Source organism: Takifugu rubripes, chromosome 18 (assembly GCF_901000725.2).
Source record: "Takifugu rubripes chromosome 18, fTakRub1.2, whole genome shotgun sequence".
Classification (NCBI taxonomy): domain Eukaryota; kingdom Metazoa; phylum Chordata; class Actinopteri; order Tetraodontiformes; family Tetraodontidae; genus Takifugu; species Takifugu rubripes.
The window spans coordinates 9,884,314-9,904,679 of record NC_042302.1 but is presented as its reverse complement, the minus strand read 5'-3'; the positions used below and the strand labels follow the sequence as shown (position 1 = coordinate 9,904,679).

The window sequence follows — 20,366 nt, the reverse complement described above, 5'->3', positions numbered from 1 at the left end:
CGAACGTCTCTACATGCGGAATTTCCAGGTTACGAAACGTCTCAACAGGAAAATATTTCCTCTTTTTATGAAATAAATTTCAGGATACAAAGGTCAAAAATACGCTACCGCTGCTACTCGCAGCTCGCGGAGTTTAGCGATGCAAACATGCTAGTAGCTGCTCTGCCATTGGCTATCGCCTAGCATCTTCCTGTCATCCCATTGGCTATCGCCTAGCATCTTCCTGTCATCCCATTGGCTGTCGCCTAGCATCTTCCTGTCATTCCTGAGCGGTCTGTTGGGAACCCGGTTCCTTTGAGGGCGGAGCCACGTTCCTGAGCGGTCTGTTGGGAACCCGGTTCCTTTGAGGGCGGAGCCACGTTCCTGAGCGGTCTGTTAGGAACCCGGTTCCTTTGAGGGCGGAGCCACGTTCCTGAGCGGTCTGTTAGGAACCCGGTTCCTTTGAGGGCGGAGCCACGTTCCTGAGCGGTCTGTTAGGAACCCGGTTCCTTTGAGGGCGGAGCCACGTTCCTGAGCGGTCTGTTGGGAACCCGGTTCCTTTCAGAGCGGAGCCACGTTCCTGAGCGGTCTGTTAGGAACCCGGTTCCTTTGAGGGCGGAGCCACGTTCCTGAGCGGTCTGTTGGGAACCCGGTTCCTTTGAGGGCGGAGCCACGTTCCTGAGCGGTCTGTTGGGAACCCGGTTCCTTTGAGGGCGGAGCCACGTTCCTGAGCGGTCTGTTGGGAACCCGGTTCCTTTGAGGGCGGAGCCACGTTCCTGAGCGGTCTGTTGGGAACCCGGTTCCTTTGAGGGCGGAGCCACGTTCCTGAGCGGTCTGTTGGGAACCCGGTTCCTTTCAGAGCGGAGCCACGTTCCTGAGCGGTCTGTTGGGAACCCGGTTCCTTTGAGGGCGGAGCCACGTTCCTGAGCGGTCTGTTGGGAACCCGGTTCCTTTGAGGGCGGAGCCACGTTCCTGAGCGGTCTGTTGGGAACCCGGTTCCTTTGAGGGCGGAGCCACGTTCCTGAGCGGTCTGTTGGGAACCCGGTTCCTTTGAGGGCGGAGCCACGTTCCTGAGCGGTCTGTTGGGAACCCGGTTCCTTTGAGGGCGGAGCCACGCCAGCGCACAGGTAAGCAACGTTCCCGCTCTCTGGCTTTTCTGCTGTCACCACATGGGTGTTTATGCTAACATTTCTTAGCTAATGTGTATTAGCCTCATAAGCTAATACTCGAAGTTTTCTCAAATTTCAGCAAATCTTCCTTTTATTAAAGTTTATCACATGACCAATGGTTCCACATTGTCCTCTGAATAATCTGTGAAATATAGTTTCATCTTTATTTAGCGTCTTACAATCAAAATGGTCTCTGAAACTGAAGAGAGCGTCTGTGCACGACGTCCCCAACATAGACTGTCAACGGTCTCACTGGTTTAACTGGTTTTCTGGAAACATGAAGGACGACAAATTCAACTGCAACTTTATTTATTTTATTTTATTTTCATTTCAACACAAAAACTGTGACAGTGATGCGTTCAAATCGTTCAGAAAACTGAGTGACAACTTCACAATAATGGCACGACGGAGCAGACAAACACGAAGCCGGTGACGTCCTGCAGCTTCTCCGAGCCTTCGGACCCACAAATGTCCTGAAGACGGAACTTTTGGCTCAAATCAAAAGAATTCACAGATGAAGAGAATCAGATCTCCTCCCAATAAAGTCGTCATGAAGAGGAAACGCAGCACGAGTACAAACATTATTTACAGAACTTTGATATCTAACAGTGAAAAACCTTTCAGAGAGCCACGACCACCCCCAGGTGCAGTTAAAAAGTCCCACGACCCTTAAACGCATCGCCCACTTTTTACTGAAGCGAATTTAGATGATTTTTGAGGAAAGGTTCCGAAACGTTGGCATCTTGTTTCGCAACACTTTCACACCTCGTGCGTCCGGTCCGGGTCGCTCTCGTCTGATCCGTCAACATTCTGACAAATGTGCTCCATTTTTGTCCTTCAAGTCAAATTTTCAGTAGAAAATCTTTTTTGAAAAGAAAGTTATTAAAAAACAAACAAACTCCAGGTTCCAAAGCTCTAAAAATGTCGCATTTGATCTCCAACTGATCCAAATCTGTGACGTGTCGGTTCTGTCGGCAGGAAAGTTGCAACATTTTGAGATTTTCTTTTACATTTGAGACATTTTGAGTTGTTTCAAGAGGAATTCTGGTCGGAGCCTCTCGAGGGGTCGTCGGGTCCCGGTTCCGATTCTTCTGATTCTGGCTGATTCTGGCTGATTTTGGCAGTCGAGAGCAGCAGAACCAGAACTGTAAACATGGACCGTGTTCTGGAGACGTCTGGTGTTTTCTGAGCATTTTTTACATTTTTATCAGCGATCGTTCAAGCAGGTTGTTCTCATGAGCTCAAAGAACGCGTCGTTAATTCAGACAAAGCTAAATGCTAATGAGTGCTAAATTAGAGGAAAGAAAAGGTGACGCCTATTCAGGCTCCTCCCACCTAGCGATGGTCAGGATTGAGCGTCGGTCCGTCCGTGAAGCTCCATCCCATCGCGCTCAGACTCAATCAGAACAGTTGTAAATGAATTCATACGTTTCTTTAAAAAGATGATATTCTTGGTTCTGTTCAGGTCGGCCTGCACGACAAAGACAAGAGGTTAGCGTCACTGGAGTCACCGCGCAGCCGTCCAATCGCAGACCTTTGAGCCGTCCAATCGGAACCCGCTGGGCTCCGACTGGACGGCTCAAAGGTCTGCGTCCATGAATTCTGTCCGTTGTTTTAACGTCAGTTCTGGCCTGGCCAGCAGGGGGCGGCAGACATCAGACTCACTGGTGGGCGAGGCGGCGCCGTTATGTGTTCCTGGCGTTCTCGTAGACGACCTCAGAGGTGATGGACTGCTGCTGCTTCTTCTTCTGCCACATCAGCAGGACGCACTGGTGGATGAAGACGTACTGCTCCTGCACACAGGTGGAACACAGGCGGTCAGACGGCCCGGCCGCGACACCTCAGCAACGGTTCCGTCACGTTAAAGGTCACCTCGGTCTGGACCATGGAGAGGCGGTGCGAGCGCATCTCCGACACCATCCCCAGAATATCCACAAACTCGTGTTCTCGGATGTGCTGCATCAGACGGTCCAGCGCGATGAAGGTTCCCGTCCGGCCGACTCCCGCACTGCACACAGCCCGTTAGCGTTAGCGTTAGCGTTAGAGGAGCGCGGCGTGCGAACACAGGAGTGTTAGCATGGCTCTGCTGACGCGGCAGCGATGACCAGGTTACTGTCGTCATCCTGTCGGTAGTCGTGTTGCTAATGTTGTGGATGCTAACTGTGTCAGACGTGACTAGCATGCTAATGCTGTGTTAAAATGGCTGCCAGACAAGAGTGAATGTTGCTGTGTCCGAGCCACCTGCAGTGGACCACGATCGGCTCTTTGGTCCTGTTGGCCTGCTGCCGCACGATGTGGACGAACTGCAGGATGCTTTCGATGGCGTTGACCGTGGGGACGCCGTGGTCGGGCCAGGACGTGTAGTTCAGGTGGAGGACGTCCCGACTCTCATCCGCCTGCAGGGAGGGACCAGGATGGGGTTAGGGGTCATGTCTGGGGGACGCACACTTTTCCTCACTCACGTTTCCCAGCCTGAATTTCCTGACGGTCCATTCGGGCGACTCCGACTCCGACAACATCTCCACGCTGATCTCGCCGTACATGATGAGGTCATCGGTGAAGGGCCAGTAGTGGTCACATTTGACCTGAGAGGAGGAGGAGGTGCACAGGTGGAACTCGCCCTGCGCAGGTGGAACTCGCCCTGCGCAGGTGGAACTCGCCCTGCTCAGGTGGAACTCGCCCTGCTCAGGTGGAACTCGCCCTGCACAGGTGGAACTCAGGTGGAACTCGCCCTGCTCAGGTGGAACTCGCCCTGCTCAGGTGGAACTCGCCCTGCTCAGGTGGAACTCGCCCTGCTCAGGTGGAACTCGCCCTGCACAGGTGGAACTCGCCCTGCACAGGTGGAACTCGCCCTGCACAGGTGGAACTCACCCTGCGGCGCTCGTTGCACTGCGTCAGCATGACGATGATCGGCGCCCTCTGCTGCAGCACCATCTTCCAGAAGTCGTTCCGTGTTTCTGGCAGCGGCCCCTGGGTGGCGATGTACTCCTCAGCACGTCGGTAACCCTGAACACACACAGGCACACACACACAGGCACACACACACGCACACGCACACAGGCACACACACACAGGCATACACACACAGGCACACACACACACAGGCACACACACACAGGCACACACGCACACACACACGCACAGGCACACACACACAGGCACACACGCACAGGCACACACACACAGGCACACACGCACACACACACGCACACACACAGGCACACGCACACACACACACACACACACACACCGTGTGGAGAGCTGGACCACGCCACAGCGCTGCAGGGGGGGGGTCGGGGGGGTCGGGGGGACTCACGGGGATGAAGTTGGCGTTGATGTAGTCGGCGCCCTCGTCGTTGTGCAGCGACACCAGTCGGACTCTGCTGAAGTCGTCTGTGGACATTTGGCACATTCAGAGGTTAGGGTTAGGTTAACCCACCCCAGTGGGACGCACATCCCATAATGCTTTGTGACTCACAGGGCAGGATGTTGGTGTAGCGGTTTTTGGGTCTGTTGATGGGCAGGTCTGCGGCATCATGGGAAAGATCCAGACCGACGCTCTTCAGCTCCTGAACACCAGCAGCACTGACCGTTACTGACCGTCACTGACCGTTACTGACCGTTACTGACCGTCACTGACAGTTACTGACCGTTACTGACCGTCACTGACCGTTACTGACCGTCACTGACAGTTACTGACCGTCACTGACCGTCACTGACCGTCACTGACAGTTACTGACCGTCACTGACAGTTACTGACAGTTACTGACCGTCACTGACAGTTACTGACCGTCACTGACCGTTACTGACAGTTACTGACAGTTACTGACCGTCACTGACAGTCACTGACCGTTACTGACAGTTACTGACCGTCACTGACCGTTACTGACCGCCACTGACAGTTACTGACTGTCACTGACCGTTACTGACCGTCACTGACAGTTACTGACCGTCACTGACCGTCATTGACAGTTACTGACAGTTACTGACCGTTACAGACCGTCACTGACCGTTACTGACAGTTACTGACCGTTACTGACCGTTACAGACAGTCATTGACCGTTACTGACCGTTACAGACAGTTACTGACCGTTACTGACAGTTACTGACCGTTATTGACAGTTACTGACCTTTACTGACCGTTATTGACAGTTACTGACAGTCACTGACCGTCACTGACAGTTACTGACCGTTACTGACCGTTATTGACAGTTACTGACCGTTATTGACAGTTACTGACCGTTACTGACAGTCACTGACCGTTATTGACAGTTACTGACCGTTACTGACCGTTATTGACAGTTACTGACCGTTACTGACCATTACTGACCGTCACTGACAGTTACTGACCGTTATTGACAGTTAGTGACAGTTATTGACAGTTACTGACCGTTACTGACAGTTACTGACCGTTATTGACAGTTACTGACAGTTATTGACAGTTACTGACAGTTACTGACCGTTACTGACAGTTACTGACAGTTACTGACAGTTACTGACCGTTATTGACAGTTAGTGACAGTTATTGACAGTTACTGACCGTTACTGACAGTTACTGACCGTTATTGACAGTTACTGACCGTTATTGACAGTTACTGACAGTTATTGACAGTTACTGACAGTTACTGACCGTTACTGACCGTCACTGACAGTTACTGACAGTTATTGACAGTTAGTGACCGTTATTGACAGTTACTGACAGTTATTGACAGTTACTGACCGTTACTGACAGTTACTGACCGTTATTGACAGTTACTGACAGTTATTGACAGTTACTGACAGTTACTGACCGTTACTGACAGTTACTGACCGTTATTGACAGTTACTGACCGTTATTGACAGTTACTGACAGTTACTGACCGTTATTGACAGTTACTGACCGTTACTGACCGTTATTGACAGTTACTGACAGTTACTGACAGTTACTGACCGTTATTGACAGTTACTGACCGTTATTGACAGTTACTGACAGTTACTGACCGTTACTGACCGTCACTGACAGTTACTGACAGTTACTGACCGTCACTGACCGTCACTGACCGTTACTGACAGTTATTGACAGTTACTGACCGTCACTGACCGTCACTGACAGTTACTGACCGTCACTGACAGTTACTGACCGTTACTGACAGTTACTGACCGTTATTGACAGTTACTGACAGTTACTGACCGTTATTGACAGTTACTGACAGTCACTGACCGTCACTGACAGTTACTGACCGTTATTGACAGTTACTGACCGTTACTGACAGTCACTGACCGTTATTGACAGTTACTGACCGTTACTGACCGTTATTGACAGTTAGTGACAGTTATTGACAGTTACTGACCGTTACTGACCGTTATTGACAGTTACTGACAGTTATTGACAGTTACTGACAGTTACTGACCGTTACTGACAGTTACTGACAGTTACTGACCGTTATTGACAGTTAGTGACAGTTATTGACAGTTACTGACCGTTACTGACAGTTACTGACCGTTATTGACAGTTACTGACCGTTATTGACAGTTACTGACAGTTATTGACAGTTACTGACAGTTACTGACCGTTACTGACCGTCACTGACAGTTACTGACAGTTATTGACAGTTACTGACAGTTATTGACAGTTACTGACCGTTACTGACAGTTACTGACCGTTATTGACAGTTACTGACAGTTATTGACAGTTACTGACCGTTACTGACAGTTACTGACAGTTACTGACCGTTATTGACAGTTACTGACCGTTATTGACAGTTACTGACAGTTACTGACCGTTATTGACAGTTACTGACCGTTACTGACCGTTATTGACAGTTACTGACAGTTACTGACCGTTATTGACAGTTAGTGACAGTTATTGACAGTTACTGACCGTTACTGACAGTTACTGACCGTTATTGACAGTTACTGACCGTTATTGACAGTTACTGACAGTTATTGACAGTTACTGACAGTTACTGACCGTTACTGACCGTCACTGACAGTTACTGACAGTTATTGACAGTTACTGACAGTTATTGACAGTTACTGACCGTTACTGACAGTTACTGACCGTTATTGACAGTTACTGACAGTTATTGACAGTTACTGACCGTTACTGACAGTTACTGACAGTTACTGACCGTTATTGACAGTTACTGACCGTTATTGACAGTTACTGACAGTTACTGACCGTTACTGACCGTTACTGACCGTTATTGACAGTTACTGACAGTTACTGACCGTTATTGACAGTTACTGACCGTTATTGACAGTTACTGACAGTTACTGACCGTTACTGACCGTCACTGACAGTTACTGACAGTTACTGACCGTCACTGACCGTTACTGACAGTTATTGACAGTTACTGACCGTCACTGACCGTCACTGACAGTTACTGACCGTCACTGACAGTTACTGACCGTTATTGACAGTTACTGACAGTTACTGACCGTTATTGACAGTTACTGACCGTCATTGACAGTTACTGACCGTTATTGACAGTTACTGACAGTTACTGACCGTTATTGACAGTTACTGACAGTTACTGACCGTTATTGACAGTTACTGACCGTTATTGACAGTTACTGACAGTTACTGACCGTTATTGACAGTTACTGACCGTTATTGACAGTTACTGACCGTTACTGACCGTTACTGACCGTTATTGACAGTTACTGACAGTTACTGACAGTTACTGACCGTTATTGACAGTTACTGACCGTTATTGACCGTTACTGACCGTTACTGACCGTCACTGACAGTTACTGACAGTTACTGACCGTCACTGACCGTCACTGACCGTTACTGACAGTTATTGACAGTTACTGACCGTCACTGACAGTTACTGACCGTTACTGACAGTTACTGACCGTTATTGACAGTTACTGACCGTTACTGACAGTTATTGACAGTTACTGACCGTCACTGACAGTTACTGACCGTTACTGACAGTTACTGACCGTTATTGACAGTTACTGACCGTCACTGACCGTCACTGACCGTTACTGACAGTTATTGACAGTTACTGACCGTCACTGACAGTTACTGACCGTTACTGACAGTTACTGACCGTTATTGACAGTTACTGACCGTCACTGACCGTCACTGACAGTTACTGACAGTTACTGACCGTTATTGACAGTTACTGACCGTTATTGACAGTTACTGACAGTTACTGACCGTTATTGACAGTTACTGACCGTTACTGACCGTTATTGACAGTTACTGACAGTTACTGACCGTTATTGACAGTTACTGACCGTTATTGACAGTTACTGACAGTTACTGACCGTTACTGACCGTCACTGACAGTTACTGACAGTTACTGACCGTCACTGACCGTTACTGACAGTTATTGACAGTTACTGACCGTCACTGACAGTTACTGACCGTCACTGACAGTTACTGACCGTTATTGACAGTTACTGACAGTTACTGACCGTTATTGACAGTTACTGACAGTTATTGACAGTTACTGACCGTTACTGACAGTTACTGACCGTTATTGACAGTTATTGACAGTTACTGACAGTTACTGACCGTTACTGACAGTTACTGACAGTTACTGACCGTTATTGACAGTTACTGACCGTTATTGACCGTTACTGACAGTTACTGACCGTTACTGACCGTCACTGACAGTTACTGACAGTTACTGACCGTCACTGACCGTCACTGACCGTTACTGACAGTTATTGACAGTTACTGACCGTCACTGACAGTTACTGACCGTTACTGACAGTTACTGACCGTTATTGACAGTTACTGACCGTCACTGACCGTTACTGACAGTTATTGACAGTTACTGACCGTCACTGACCGTCACTGACAGTTACTGACCGTCACTGACAGTTACTGACCGTTATTGACAGTTACTGACAGTTACTGACCGTTATTGACAGTTACTGACCGTCATTGACAGTTACTGACCGTTATTGACAGTTACTGACAGTTACTGACCGTTATTGACAGTTACTGACAGTTACTGACCGTTATTGACAGTTACTGACCGTTATTGACAGTTACTGACAGTTACTGACCGTTATTGACAGTTACTGACCGTTATTGACAGTTACTGACCGTTACTGACCGTTACTGACCGTTATTGACAGTTACTGACAGTTACTGACAGTTACTGACCGTTATTGACAGTTACTGACCGTTATTGACCGTTACTGACAGTTACTGACCGTTACTGACCGTCACTGACAGTTACTGACAGTTACTGACCGTCACTGACCGTCACTGACCGTTACTGACAGTTATTGACAGTTACTGACCGTCACTGACAGTTACTGACCGTTACTGACAGTTACTGACCGTTATTGACAGTTACTGACCGTCACTGACCGTCACTGACCCGGCTACGTTCCGACTGACAGAAACGAGCTCGTTTACCTCAAACTGCAGGGAGAACTTGTAGGCGGAGTCTTTGCTCATTTCTTTGAAGTACGTTTCAAAGTCGTCGAGTTGAACTGGACTGAAAACGAAGAAAAAAAGCACAGAACAGTGAAGAGGGGCCCTGACCCCTGACCCCTGACCCTGACCCCTGCCTGAGGTCACAGGTCCTGCTAGTAGAGCGTCTGGTTACCTGGTCAGCCTGCGCTTCTTTAAACTGGTCTTGGTCCTGCAGGAGGAAGCAGGAAGAGTTGCTGAGTTCAGGATGAAGCTGGAGTGACCTAGTGGGATCTGGAGTGACCTAGTGGGATCTGGAGTGACCTAGTGGCCTCTGGAATGATCTGGAGTGACCTAGTGGCCTCTGGAGTGACCTAGTGGGATCTGGAGTGACCTAGTGGCCTCTGGAATGATCTGGAGTGACCTAGTGGCCTCTGGAGTGACCTAGTGGGATCTGGAGTGACCTGGAGTGACCTAGTGGCCTCTGGAGTGACCTGGAGTGATCTGATCTGGAGTGATCTAGTGGGATCTGGAGTGACCTAGTGGGATCTGGAGTGACCTAGTGGGATCTTGAGTGACCTGGAGTGACCTAGTGGCCTCTGGAATGATCTGGAGTGACCTAGTGTGATCTGGAGTGGGCGTGGTTAGCATGGGAGAGCAACACGGCGGTCGTATCCTGATAGTTTAGAGGAGCAGCAGGACAGGAAGTGGCAGCACTTCTCCAACACGAGGCGTAAAACAAGAACAGCAGCACCGACCCAGCAGGTGGACCGCTGAGACCTGAAAGGTCTTGTTCTCACCACCTTGAGAAAGCAAACAGGTTTCTCACTTCTTGAGGAGTCTGGAACAACTTTAACTCTTCACCAACATCAGCATCTTTATCTCCAGTCAACCAATGACAGCAGAGCGCTGGAGCAGCTCGGACCCGAGTAAAACACACGGTCCGTGGCAGCTCCATGGTTCTCCGAGGTTCTCTGAGGTTCCCCATGGTTCTCCGAGGTTCTCTGAGGTTCTCCATGGTTCTCCGAGGTTCTCCGTGGTTCTCCGTGGTTCTCCGAGGTTCTCCGTGGTTCTCTGAGGTTCTCCATGGTTCTCTGAGGTTCTCCATGGTTCTCCATGGTTCTCTGAGGTTCTCCATGGTTCTCTGAGGTTCTCCATGGTTCTCCGAGGTTCTTGTCCTTTTGTTTTCTGGTTCTTTTAAATATTCAGACACATTAAATGTTCCGCTTTTTGCAATCTGACTTTCCGTCAGTGGCGTCACATGTTCTCCCACAGAGAACCCAGAGAACAGCTCCAAAGGTAGCCGTGCACTGCACATGCACGACGAGCATCGTGCTAGCACGACGAGCATCGTGCTAGCATCATGCTACACGAGTACATCCTGTTTCCCACCAAACTAAAGCAGCCTTGTGTCTCCCCAAATTTCCCTTTTCTGTTTGTCAACAAATCTCATGTATGAACGTGTGTGAAGCCCCGCCCCCTTCTGACCTGAGCGGCCACCTCCGACTGCTGCTCTTTAGAATGGCGCCCTCTTGCAAGTGTCCAGAACCAGAACTGGGGCTGCTCAGTTCGCCTGGTCCATTTGGTGGCTGGTGCCAGCCGGGCCGGGCTCACAGCCGGGCCCGGGTGCCAGCCGGGCCGGGCTCACAGCCGGGCCGATAACCCCATTGCTGGCAGTGCTTCAGATTTGTTGACAACAGGAAAGCTCCAGAACCTGTTCAGACCAGCTCTGGTTCTGGTTTCCAATCACATGCTCGCTGCAGTTCCCCATTCTGGCCAGCAGGTGTTTACTTACCAGGGATTAATATAAAAAGCCAAAAGATAGTCAGTCCAAAGGCAGGACGGCAGCAGGGTGAGGAAGGCGAAGATGCTCCTTCGCCTGAAGGTCCAAACACAGACAGGAGAGAGACAGCAGGGGGCGACAACACGCAGCCTCGTTAGTACAGGCGTCATTAGTGCGCAACACCAACGCATCACGCAGGTCACTCGCCGCCTCCCGCAGCGCCACGCAGTGACAGCAGGTCATGTGACCGGGCCATGACGAGCAGTTAGAAGCATGTGAAGCTAATACCATTGGTTATTATTATCGACGATAACAGCCAATAATTGATCAACAAGACCAATAAACTGTTCAATTATTTACACATTATTAATTGGATCAATAACTGAGTGATGACATCTGAACGACTCAGCTAGTGATTGATGATTTAACCCATTTTACCAGAAAATGCTGCTGAGATTCTGACATTTGAGCGGTGAGTGTGACCTGTTTGGGAATGTGGACAGGACGAGGGCGGCGGGCGGCGGGCGGCGGCGAGGTGCCCCGCTGACATCATGCACAGATGTCTGATGAAGACTCGTGATGAAGATGCAGCAGATGAACTGACCGTCTTTCAGCTCTCATATTAATCTTGTCAATGCTCAAAGCTCAACGACCCCAGCTGATCTAGAGCTACTCTGATTGGTTCATTACTGAGCAGGAAGGGGCGGGGCTTACCAGTTATAGGGAAGTTTCCCGTCTCTCTCAAAGGACGCAAAATTAACAAAGGTCTCAGCTCCACACTCCCTGAAATGGAGCACAGGTGAAGACGTGAGAACAGGAACAGGAAGTGCGAGGTGCTTCGGTTCGACCGTGGGGACGCTGGCGTCTCCAGATGTTGGCAGCTGTCACCTGCTGAGCTGCAGGTGCTTCTTACGGAGAACCAGCAGGAAGAGCAGCAGCAGCCCGATGAGCAGGACGCTGAGCACAGCCAGAGCGGCGATGGCTGCCACGCCCAGGTTCCTCTCCTTGGCTGTGTGCACAAGAACGCAGGTGGTTGTTGTTGTTGTTGTTGCTGTTGTTGTTGCTGTCGGGGGAGATGAGAGCGGTACCCACCAGCAGTGGTGATGCGGATGTGCACAGGTGTGCTGGGAGTGCTGTAGCTGAAACTGGTGATGCTGCAGTTGTAGCTGGACGACGGCATCAAGCCCGACACCACCACGGCCTGAGCGGTGGCCACCTGTGGCTCCCCGGCCTGAGCGGTGAACACCTGTGGCTCCCCCACCTGAGCGGTGGCCACCTGTGGCTCCCCCACCTGAGCGGAGCCAGCAGGTCAAACGGAGAACACCAAGCTTCTCGCGCTAACATGCTAGCTTCTCGATACCTTTAGCTCCTTTCTGCCTCCGCCGGCTCTACAGAGGACCTGGTAATAGTCGACCACGCCCTCCTCCGCCCACAGCAGCGTCACGGACGAGTGCGTGGCGTTGACGGCGTACAGGGATCGTGGCGGCGCCGGCTCTGCAACAGACGGTAGACACACCCACCGTGAAACCCCTGTGGAAGAGAACCTTCCAGAGCAGATGAAAGGCATCAAAGCCGACCCAGTTTGATGATGGTCGGTGTCGACGTGTTCCTGCTGCGTTCGGTGCACGCCGTCACCGTCACGTTGTAGATGTCTCCTGGAGGGAGAGGCAGGCTCGCTCGCATCACGTCACGGATGACCTGCCACAACAGATCGCCCATCACCCGAAAGAACCTTTTCCTTTATCAGGGGAACATCAATCAGCAGACGACCAGTGTGGGCGGAGCCAAGACAGACGGACTCACGTCCACAGAGAAACCGCTCTCAGGTCCTTTCTTCCCGATGGCGAGCACCTGCCAGTGAAGTATCCTGGAGTGTGACAGGTCAACAAAGACCTCGCCGTAGGTCCAGCAGACGAACAGCACGCCACGAGAATAATGCACCGAGGAGATGTGAGGCGCCTCTGGAGCTGAGGGCCGCCACAGGTTATTCACCGGCAGGAAACCACTGACTCAAGAACAGAGGCTCCTCCCACCCTGATGTCATACCTGTTACAAAGCTGATGGCAGAACTGTCACAGCAGCTGAGGGGCGGCTCGCCCCACGTCACCATGGAAACACGGAAATTATAGTACCAGGCAGGCAGCAGGTCAGTCACTCTCTACAGGACACACAGGACTGGTCACAGAAGCTCCTCCCACCCAACCAACTCCTGTTGGCGTGTGTGCGTGTGTGTGCGTGTGTGTGTGTGTGTGCGTGTGTGTGTGCATGTTACCACTGAGGCGATGACGGATTCAGTGGCGGCGATCTCATAGTAGGTGGTCCACTCTGAGGTCAGAGTGACGGGGTTCAGGAAGAAGGTCTCCAACACGTACTTCCTGAACGCCACGTGATACGGACGCCGCCAGCTGAGGATCACTGCCGTCGGACTCAGAGGGTACACCGCCAGCTCATGTACACCAGTGGGCTCTACACACACACACACACACACACACACACACACACACACACACACACACACACACACACACACACACAGTTACAGCACAGGAACGGCAGCTAGCGGCAGAGCCCAAGCTGCCGTTTGGCTCACCGATGTCGATAATAACGGGCTCCGATGGGGGGCTGATCAGGGGTCCGTTGGTGTGGTAGACCACCACGCGGTACTGAGCTCCGGGGGTGAGCCTCGTGATGATGTCACTGGTGGAGTTTTCCTGTGATGGCAGCAACAGGAGGGGCATTAAGGACCTCCTGACACCAAGACCGTCACCTTTGATTCTGCCGTTTTAGGATGAAGCCCAGCCCCCCAGAGCCCAACAACCCCCCCCCCAGCCCAACAACCCCCCCCCCCCCCCCCCAGCCCCCCCCAGCCCAACACCCCCCCCCCAGCCCAACAACCCCCCCCAGCCCAACAACCCCCCCCCCCAGAGCCCAACAACCCCCCCCCCAGCCCAACAACCCCCCCCCGCCCCCCCCCCCCCCCAGCCCAACACCCCCCCCAGCCCAACAACCCCCCCCATCCCCCCCAGCCCAACAACCCCTCCCCAGCCCCCCCCCAGCCCAACAACCCCAGCGCTCATCATCATTGGGCTGGTGAAAGTCCACCTCCTCTCCCCTGTGGCATCCCTCAGGTGTGCGTGTGTGTGCGTAAACGTGTGTGTGTGTGTGTGTGTAAACGTGCGTGCTGGTGGGCGTGGCCATGCCTCGCTGCAGTAGCTGCTCTCCATTCGCTGCCTCGGACTCGGCCTGAGACAGGTGGTGGACACCACCGACACCACACTGCCTTTGTGGTCCTCGGAGGACGGGTCCCAGGAGACGGCGGCGGTGCTGGAGTCCAGCAGTCTGACACTGACAGCCTGAGGACGCTCCCGGAGCTCCTCCAACAGCTCCACGTGCGGACCTGGAAGGAAAGATTGGGAAGCTAAAGTAGGAACATGGCTTCATTTTCTGAATTCTACCTTTGCTCTGAACCAACGACCACAGTCGGGTCTAATTTGTGACCTCAGTAAATATCTGAAGAACGCACCGAGGTAGAAGGTGAAGCCGGCCTTCAGGTTGCTCTCTCTGGCCTCGCATTCGCCAGCAGAACTGAGCGTGGTCACCTGAATCTGGTAGGTTCCGGGTTCTGTTAACTCTGTGAAGAACTCGTGGGTGTTCTCGTCCACACTGGCGGTTTCTGTCACATTACCTGCACATAAGAAGAGGTGAGGAACACCAGCTGTTCCAGATCAACAAGCCCCGCCTCCTTTCCTACCGTCTCTGTAGATGTAGATGTTGAAGCCATCGTAGCTCGTGGGAGGCCGCGGTGGCAGCCAGCGCAACTCCAGCAGAACAGGCGGCGGTCTGGTGGCCAATACAGAGGTCTCGGTCGGGAGGTCCATGGCTGAGCCCGGCTCGTTGGAGTCTTCGTACTCCGGCACCACAGCGTTCACAAACTCCTCATCTGCATCCCTCAGAACAGGCTCGGTCGGATCTGCCCAGTTGTCCCGAGTGGTCTGGTTGACAGCGTCCGTCCCCGTTGGGATGTTCCTGTGTTCAGAGGGACCTTGGCTGGCAGCTCCTGTGGTGGCCTCTGAGGCGTGCCCCTCCTCCCAAAGCTCCGCCTCCGGGCGCTCTGTTGTGGCGGGAACGCTGACAGCCTGTCGGGACGTTCGCTGGGACACAGTGTGGCTGTCCTCGTGGCTCTCCGGAGACACCTGCTCCACCCTCTGGCTCAGGTGAACAATACTATGCGAAATGTTGAGAGGGGGGTAGGGTACTGTAACACAAGGGAGGGGGCGGAGTCAGCAGCATTAGCAAACATTCCTGAACTCTCAGCTAGCTCGCTCGTGCTAGTTTAACCCTAACCCTGTGTCTCTAACCTGTGCGATGGTTTAAAGGTTTGTGTGTGACGTCACTGTGTGCGACCAGTGAATTCCGGAACACCCTGGCCTCCGACACGAGCTGGAAGGTGATGTCCCGGTAGCACACCCCGGGCAGCCAGTGCTTGAACACTGTCCTCCCCTGGTAAAAATCTAAAACACAAGATTTCCCCTTAAAATCAGGAAATGGGTGCACAGCAGGTGTGACTCAAACATCAGGAACACTAGCTAATGCTAACATGCTAGGTTACCCCACCAGGTCGAAAATGTCCTGAGGGACATGTTATTGGATCTAAAGTGAAGATCAGAGCCTTTTGGCATTTCCTGTTGCTGCTCCTGCTCCTGTCTGGGAACCCTGAGAGCTTCTCTGGCAGAACCTTTAGAACCGGTGTACCTTTATAGAGCATCGATCTTCGTTCTTCTCCTTCTGTGAAGGTGATGTTGACTCTGCTGAAGATGGTTCCAGCGGGAGGCTCTATGTCAAACACCACTCCAGTTTCTGGGGACTCCTTGTAGTCCAGGATGTGTGCCGAGTGGACCGGCAGAGGTTCTGAGGAGGGGGAACGCATAGAATGCTGACCACAATAGTCTGGAGGATCTCAACACAACATCAATCGTTCACAATTCCTGACTGATGAGTCCATTATTACTGGTTCTTACTTGTGAGCACAGGTACGCTACTGACTGGTTTGGACCAGGTGTGTCCCACTTTGATCAGCAGTCCCACAGAGTAACAGAGTCCATGATGAGACGTGTTGAAGGACAAAGCTTTGCTGACATTCGCAAAGAGAGCCACCGTCGTCTGAGCGTCCCCAGACAGCTGAGCCGCGTACGCCGTGGCGTTCTCCTGCAGGTCTGAGTGCTCCAGTGCTGCCATGATCCGCCCGTCCTCATTCACCCAGGCCCTGAACGCCCATGATACCTGTACAGGAACAGGAAGCGCTGTCAGCACCTGCTTCAGCCACAGGAAGACCCATGAAGTCCTTCAGACAGCTTGGACGTGGACAGGGACGAATTCCTGGAAGTGTCCGTCTGTGGGAGGAGCATCTTCAGTGGCGATAGTGACTGGAAGCTAACCCTAACCTAACCCTAACCCTAACCTAACCCTAACCCTAACCACCCTAACCCTAACCTAACCACCCTAACCCTAACCTAACCACCATAACCCTAACCACCCTAACCCTAACCCTAAAACCCTAACCCTAACCACCCTAACCCTAACCACCCTAACCCTAACCTAACCACCCTAACCCTAACCACCCTAACCCTAACCTAACCACCCTAACCCTAACCTAACCACCCTAACCCTAACCACCCTAACCCTAACCACCCTAACCCTAACCCTAACCACCCTAACCCTAACCTAACCACCCTAACCCTAACCACCCTAACCCTAACCTAACCACCCTAACCCTAACCTAACCACCCTAACCCTAACCTAACCACCCTAACCCTAACCACCCTAACCCTAACCTAACCACCCTAACCCTAACCCTAACCACCCTAACCCTAACCTAACCACCCTAACCTAACCACCATAACCCTAACCACCCTAACCCTAACCCTAACCATAACTACCCTAACCATAACCACCCTAACCATAACCCTAACCTAACCACCCTAACCCTAACCACCATAACCCTAACTACCCTAACCATAACCTAACCACCCTAACTACCCTAACCCTAACTACCCTAACCATAACCTAACCACCCTAACCATAACCACCCTAACCATAACCCTAACCTAACCACCCTAACCTAACCACCATAACCCTAACCACCCTAACCCTAACCCTAAACCCTAACCACCCTAACCCTAACTACCCTAACCATAACCTAACCACCCTAACCCTAACTACCCTAACCATAACCTAACCACCCTAACCCTAACTACCCTAACCATAACCCTAAATCCCAGCAACTGCTGCCGTCTATGGTTTAAACCTGCACTTCCCTCTTTTACAGAAGTTGAGGATCAACCATGTCACATGACCAGACGTGTCACGTGACCGTCCCTAGATGATAAGTGATCTACAGGCGGTTTCCACGGTGACACCACGGAACTGCCAAAACTCCAGATCTTTTACTTCGCGGCCCTTTAGAGCGCTGCTGTTCGCATTCACTTCCACCTGTGGTGTTTCCGTGGCAACAGGCGACTGCCATTCAACGCCTGATGTTGCTAGGAGACCAACCCACCGTGTTTCATGCTGGCTGATGCAGATTTGGGATTTTCTGACCGTGATACGTCCTCAGATACCTCAGCGAAATTAGGAGGTGCCCAACACACACATACACACACACACACACACACACACACACACACACACACACACACACACAAATATGCACACGTGCATACACACACTTGGGAAAGGACGTGGAGACTCATCCAGATGAGATCATTGGTAAACGAGTGACAGGAGCAGCTGTTTCAATCCTGCTCAGAACCATGTCAGGAAGCAGTGAAGCCCTAACCCTAACCTAACCCTAACCCTAACCTAACCCTAACCACCCTAACCCTCTAACCCTAACCACCCTAACCTAACCCCATAACCCTAACCCTCTAACCCGAACCTAACCCCTAACCCTCTAACCCTAACCTAACCCTCTAACCCTAACCCCTAACCCTCTAACCCTAACCTAACCCTCTAACCCTAACCCTCTAACCCTAACCTAACCCTCTAACCCTAACCTAACCCTCTAAGCCTAACTCTCTAACCCTAACCCTCTAACCCTCTACCCTAACCCTCTAACCCTAACTCTCTAACCCTAACCCTCTAACCCTAACCCTATAACTCTAACCCTAACCCTCTAACCCTAACCCTCTAACTCTAACCCTCTAACCCTCTAACCCTAACCCTCTAACCCTAACCCTCTAACTCTAACCCTAACTCTCTAACCCTAACTCTCTAACCCTAACCCTCTAACCCTAACCCTAACCCTAACCCTAACCCTAACCCTAACCTAACCGTAACCATTAACGGGGACGAGAGCTTCTTGAGTGGGGGCGCTATGGAGAGCGCTGAGTTACATCTCTGAAGAAGCCGGAAGTTCGCCATGGAAACACGTCAGGGAGGCAAAAAAACATCTGATCCAAATCTGGTGATCTACACGGGTCCATGGAGACGATGCAGCCCAAGTCCTTCAGATATCACAGCCAACTGAAGCTTCTCCCAGTTCAGCCAGGGCTAATGGAGAACCACAACTAATGAGGCTAAAGGACAGAACAGCAGCAGCTGCCAATGCTAACGGGGGGAACGGAGCTGGTCTCCAGCCACCGTGCTGGACTTCAGGTCCTTCACAACAAACAATGGCTGTTAAACCCAAACAGCCTGTGAAAGTTCCTCACAGGAGCTGAGAAGAACCAGAGTGAAGCTGCCAGAGCATCTGAGATAAGGGGATTGGCAGAACAGATGGGAGTGGAACCGAGTGAGACAGACTCCTTCTCCAGCAGGAGTTCAGAACCCAACACTCTGGTTTGGATCAATGGTGAATTGATCTTCTGTTCAGAACCGAGCTGCCTGAACCTGGTCTGATGGACGTTTTGGACTGAGCAAACACACAGACGCCTTTAGACTGCTGATCTGGCTCCTGCTCAAGCTCTGGACGTGACCCCCATGGTGGTTCTGGGTGAACTGGGACCACATTTGTTTCAACACTTTCTGAGGAAGAAAGCAGCAGAATCACCTTCACGACGTCACCCTCACGCGCGTCCTCAGACCTGGCGCGTGTCTCTGTGTGATGTGACACCATGAAGCTGCAGCCGATTGACCCACTTTCTGCAGACCGACTCGAAGCATCCATAACATACACGCGCGCGCGCGCACGCGCTCCGCGGCGCGGCGCGGCGCGGCTACCGTCGCCCCGCAGCCCAGCGGGCGGCCCCGGCGGCCGCAGCCTCCCGCTGCTGTTACCTGGGTGAAGGTGAGCGGAAGCAGAAGCAGAGGCAGAAGCGGCGGAGGCAGCATGGCGCCCGCGGCCCCTCAGCTCCTCCCAGTCTCCGTCTGCGGCGCGTCCGAACAATAGCTGATTCTCTCCAGCAGCGGAGCGGAGCGGAGCGGAGCGCGACGCTCCGCCGGGTCGGCAGATCTACCCGCGGGCCGCTGCCAGCACCTTCATCACCCTCTTGGTCAGAACCGTCATCAGTGGGTTGGTTCGGCACCGACCGACGGTCTATCTATCTGCAGAAAGCGGCCCGGACTGCGCCGTCCATACTGCGGGCTGGAGACGAGCAGGAGGTCGGTGTCTCAGCGGTGATGGAGAAGCTGCTGCGCCGCTTCGCCCCGCCCTCTCCTCGCTCTTCATCACCATCATCATCATCATCACCCCCCCCTTTAAAAACAAAGAACGCGCTTAAATTCAAACTGAGATATAATTAAGTGATTTCCGAGTAATTAAGACAGTATTTCTGATCAGTGTTAGACTTGATTACAGAATGATCGGATGTTAATTATTAATAATTAATCTACTTTTGCATCTTCATTACAACAGTGGATGCTTGACTTTGGCTAATGCTAACTCTTCTCCCTGTTCACGCTTGTGTTTGAGGTTGCTATGGAGACAGGAATCTCGGTGGGTGTGGTTGTGACTTGCAGAAGAGGTCTTCATCAGACGTGTCCTGTGTCCTCCTCGTGTCTTAGACGTCGCCCAAGTTTGAGGTCTCTCTGATATATGGCTGGTCCTGGGTCGGGGGTGTGGGCCCACGTGGCC

General features: G+C 52.0%; 1 protein-coding gene across 2 annotated transcripts; it reads right to left on the bottom strand.

The window, feature by feature from the left end:
- Positions 1 to 1,460: 1,460 nt before the first annotated feature.
- Positions 1,461 to 20,343, bottom strand: ptpro (protein tyrosine phosphatase receptor type O). 2 transcript variants are annotated; one of them, XM_029825502.1, is made up of 27 exons: positions 19,571 to 20,343; positions 16,315 to 16,576; positions 16,049 to 16,204; positions 15,655 to 15,807; positions 15,048 to 15,551; positions 14,820 to 14,981; positions 14,497 to 14,693; positions 13,887 to 14,007; positions 13,569 to 13,762; positions 13,343 to 13,454; positions 13,100 to 13,263; positions 12,874 to 12,994; positions 12,657 to 12,790; positions 12,389 to 12,557; positions 12,185 to 12,305; positions 12,011 to 12,079; positions 11,309 to 11,392; positions 9,710 to 9,745; positions 9,517 to 9,598; positions 4,627 to 4,717; positions 4,465 to 4,541; positions 4,020 to 4,154; positions 3,611 to 3,733; positions 3,390 to 3,544; positions 3,021 to 3,156; positions 2,814 to 2,941; positions 1,461 to 2,619 (listed from the first exon to the last, which is right to left on the bottom strand). In XM_029825502.1, the coding sequence occupies exons 1-26, from the start codon at positions 19,622 to 19,624 to the stop codon at positions 2,834 to 2,836; spliced, it is 3,720 nt and encodes a 1,239-aa protein (XP_029681362.1). In that variant the 5' UTR covers positions 19,625 to 20,343; the 3' UTR covers positions 1,461 to 2,619; positions 2,814 to 2,833. The 2 variants fall into 2 exon arrangements, with proteins under 2 accessions (XP_029681362.1, XP_029681361.1); XM_029825501.1 differs by having other exon boundaries at positions 12,389 to 12,587; positions 19,571 to 20,342.
- Between the last annotated feature and the right edge of the window lie 23 nt (positions 20,344 to 20,366).

Bases quoted from the DNA above. Each gene is read 5' to 3' on its own strand.
- ptpro (XM_029825501.1), bottom strand. From the start codon at position 19,624: ATGCTGCCTCCGCCGCTTCTGCCTCTGCTTCTGCTTCCGCTCACCTTC. The intron at 12,791-12,873 runs GTCGGCTTTGAT...CGTCTGTTGCAG, and splicing joins ACCGACCATCATCAAACTGG to AGCCGGCGCCGCCACGATCC. The intron at 4,155-4,464 runs GTGAGTCCCCCC...GTGTGTGTTCAG, and splicing joins TCAACGCCAACTTCATCCCC to GGTTACCGACGTGCTGAGGA.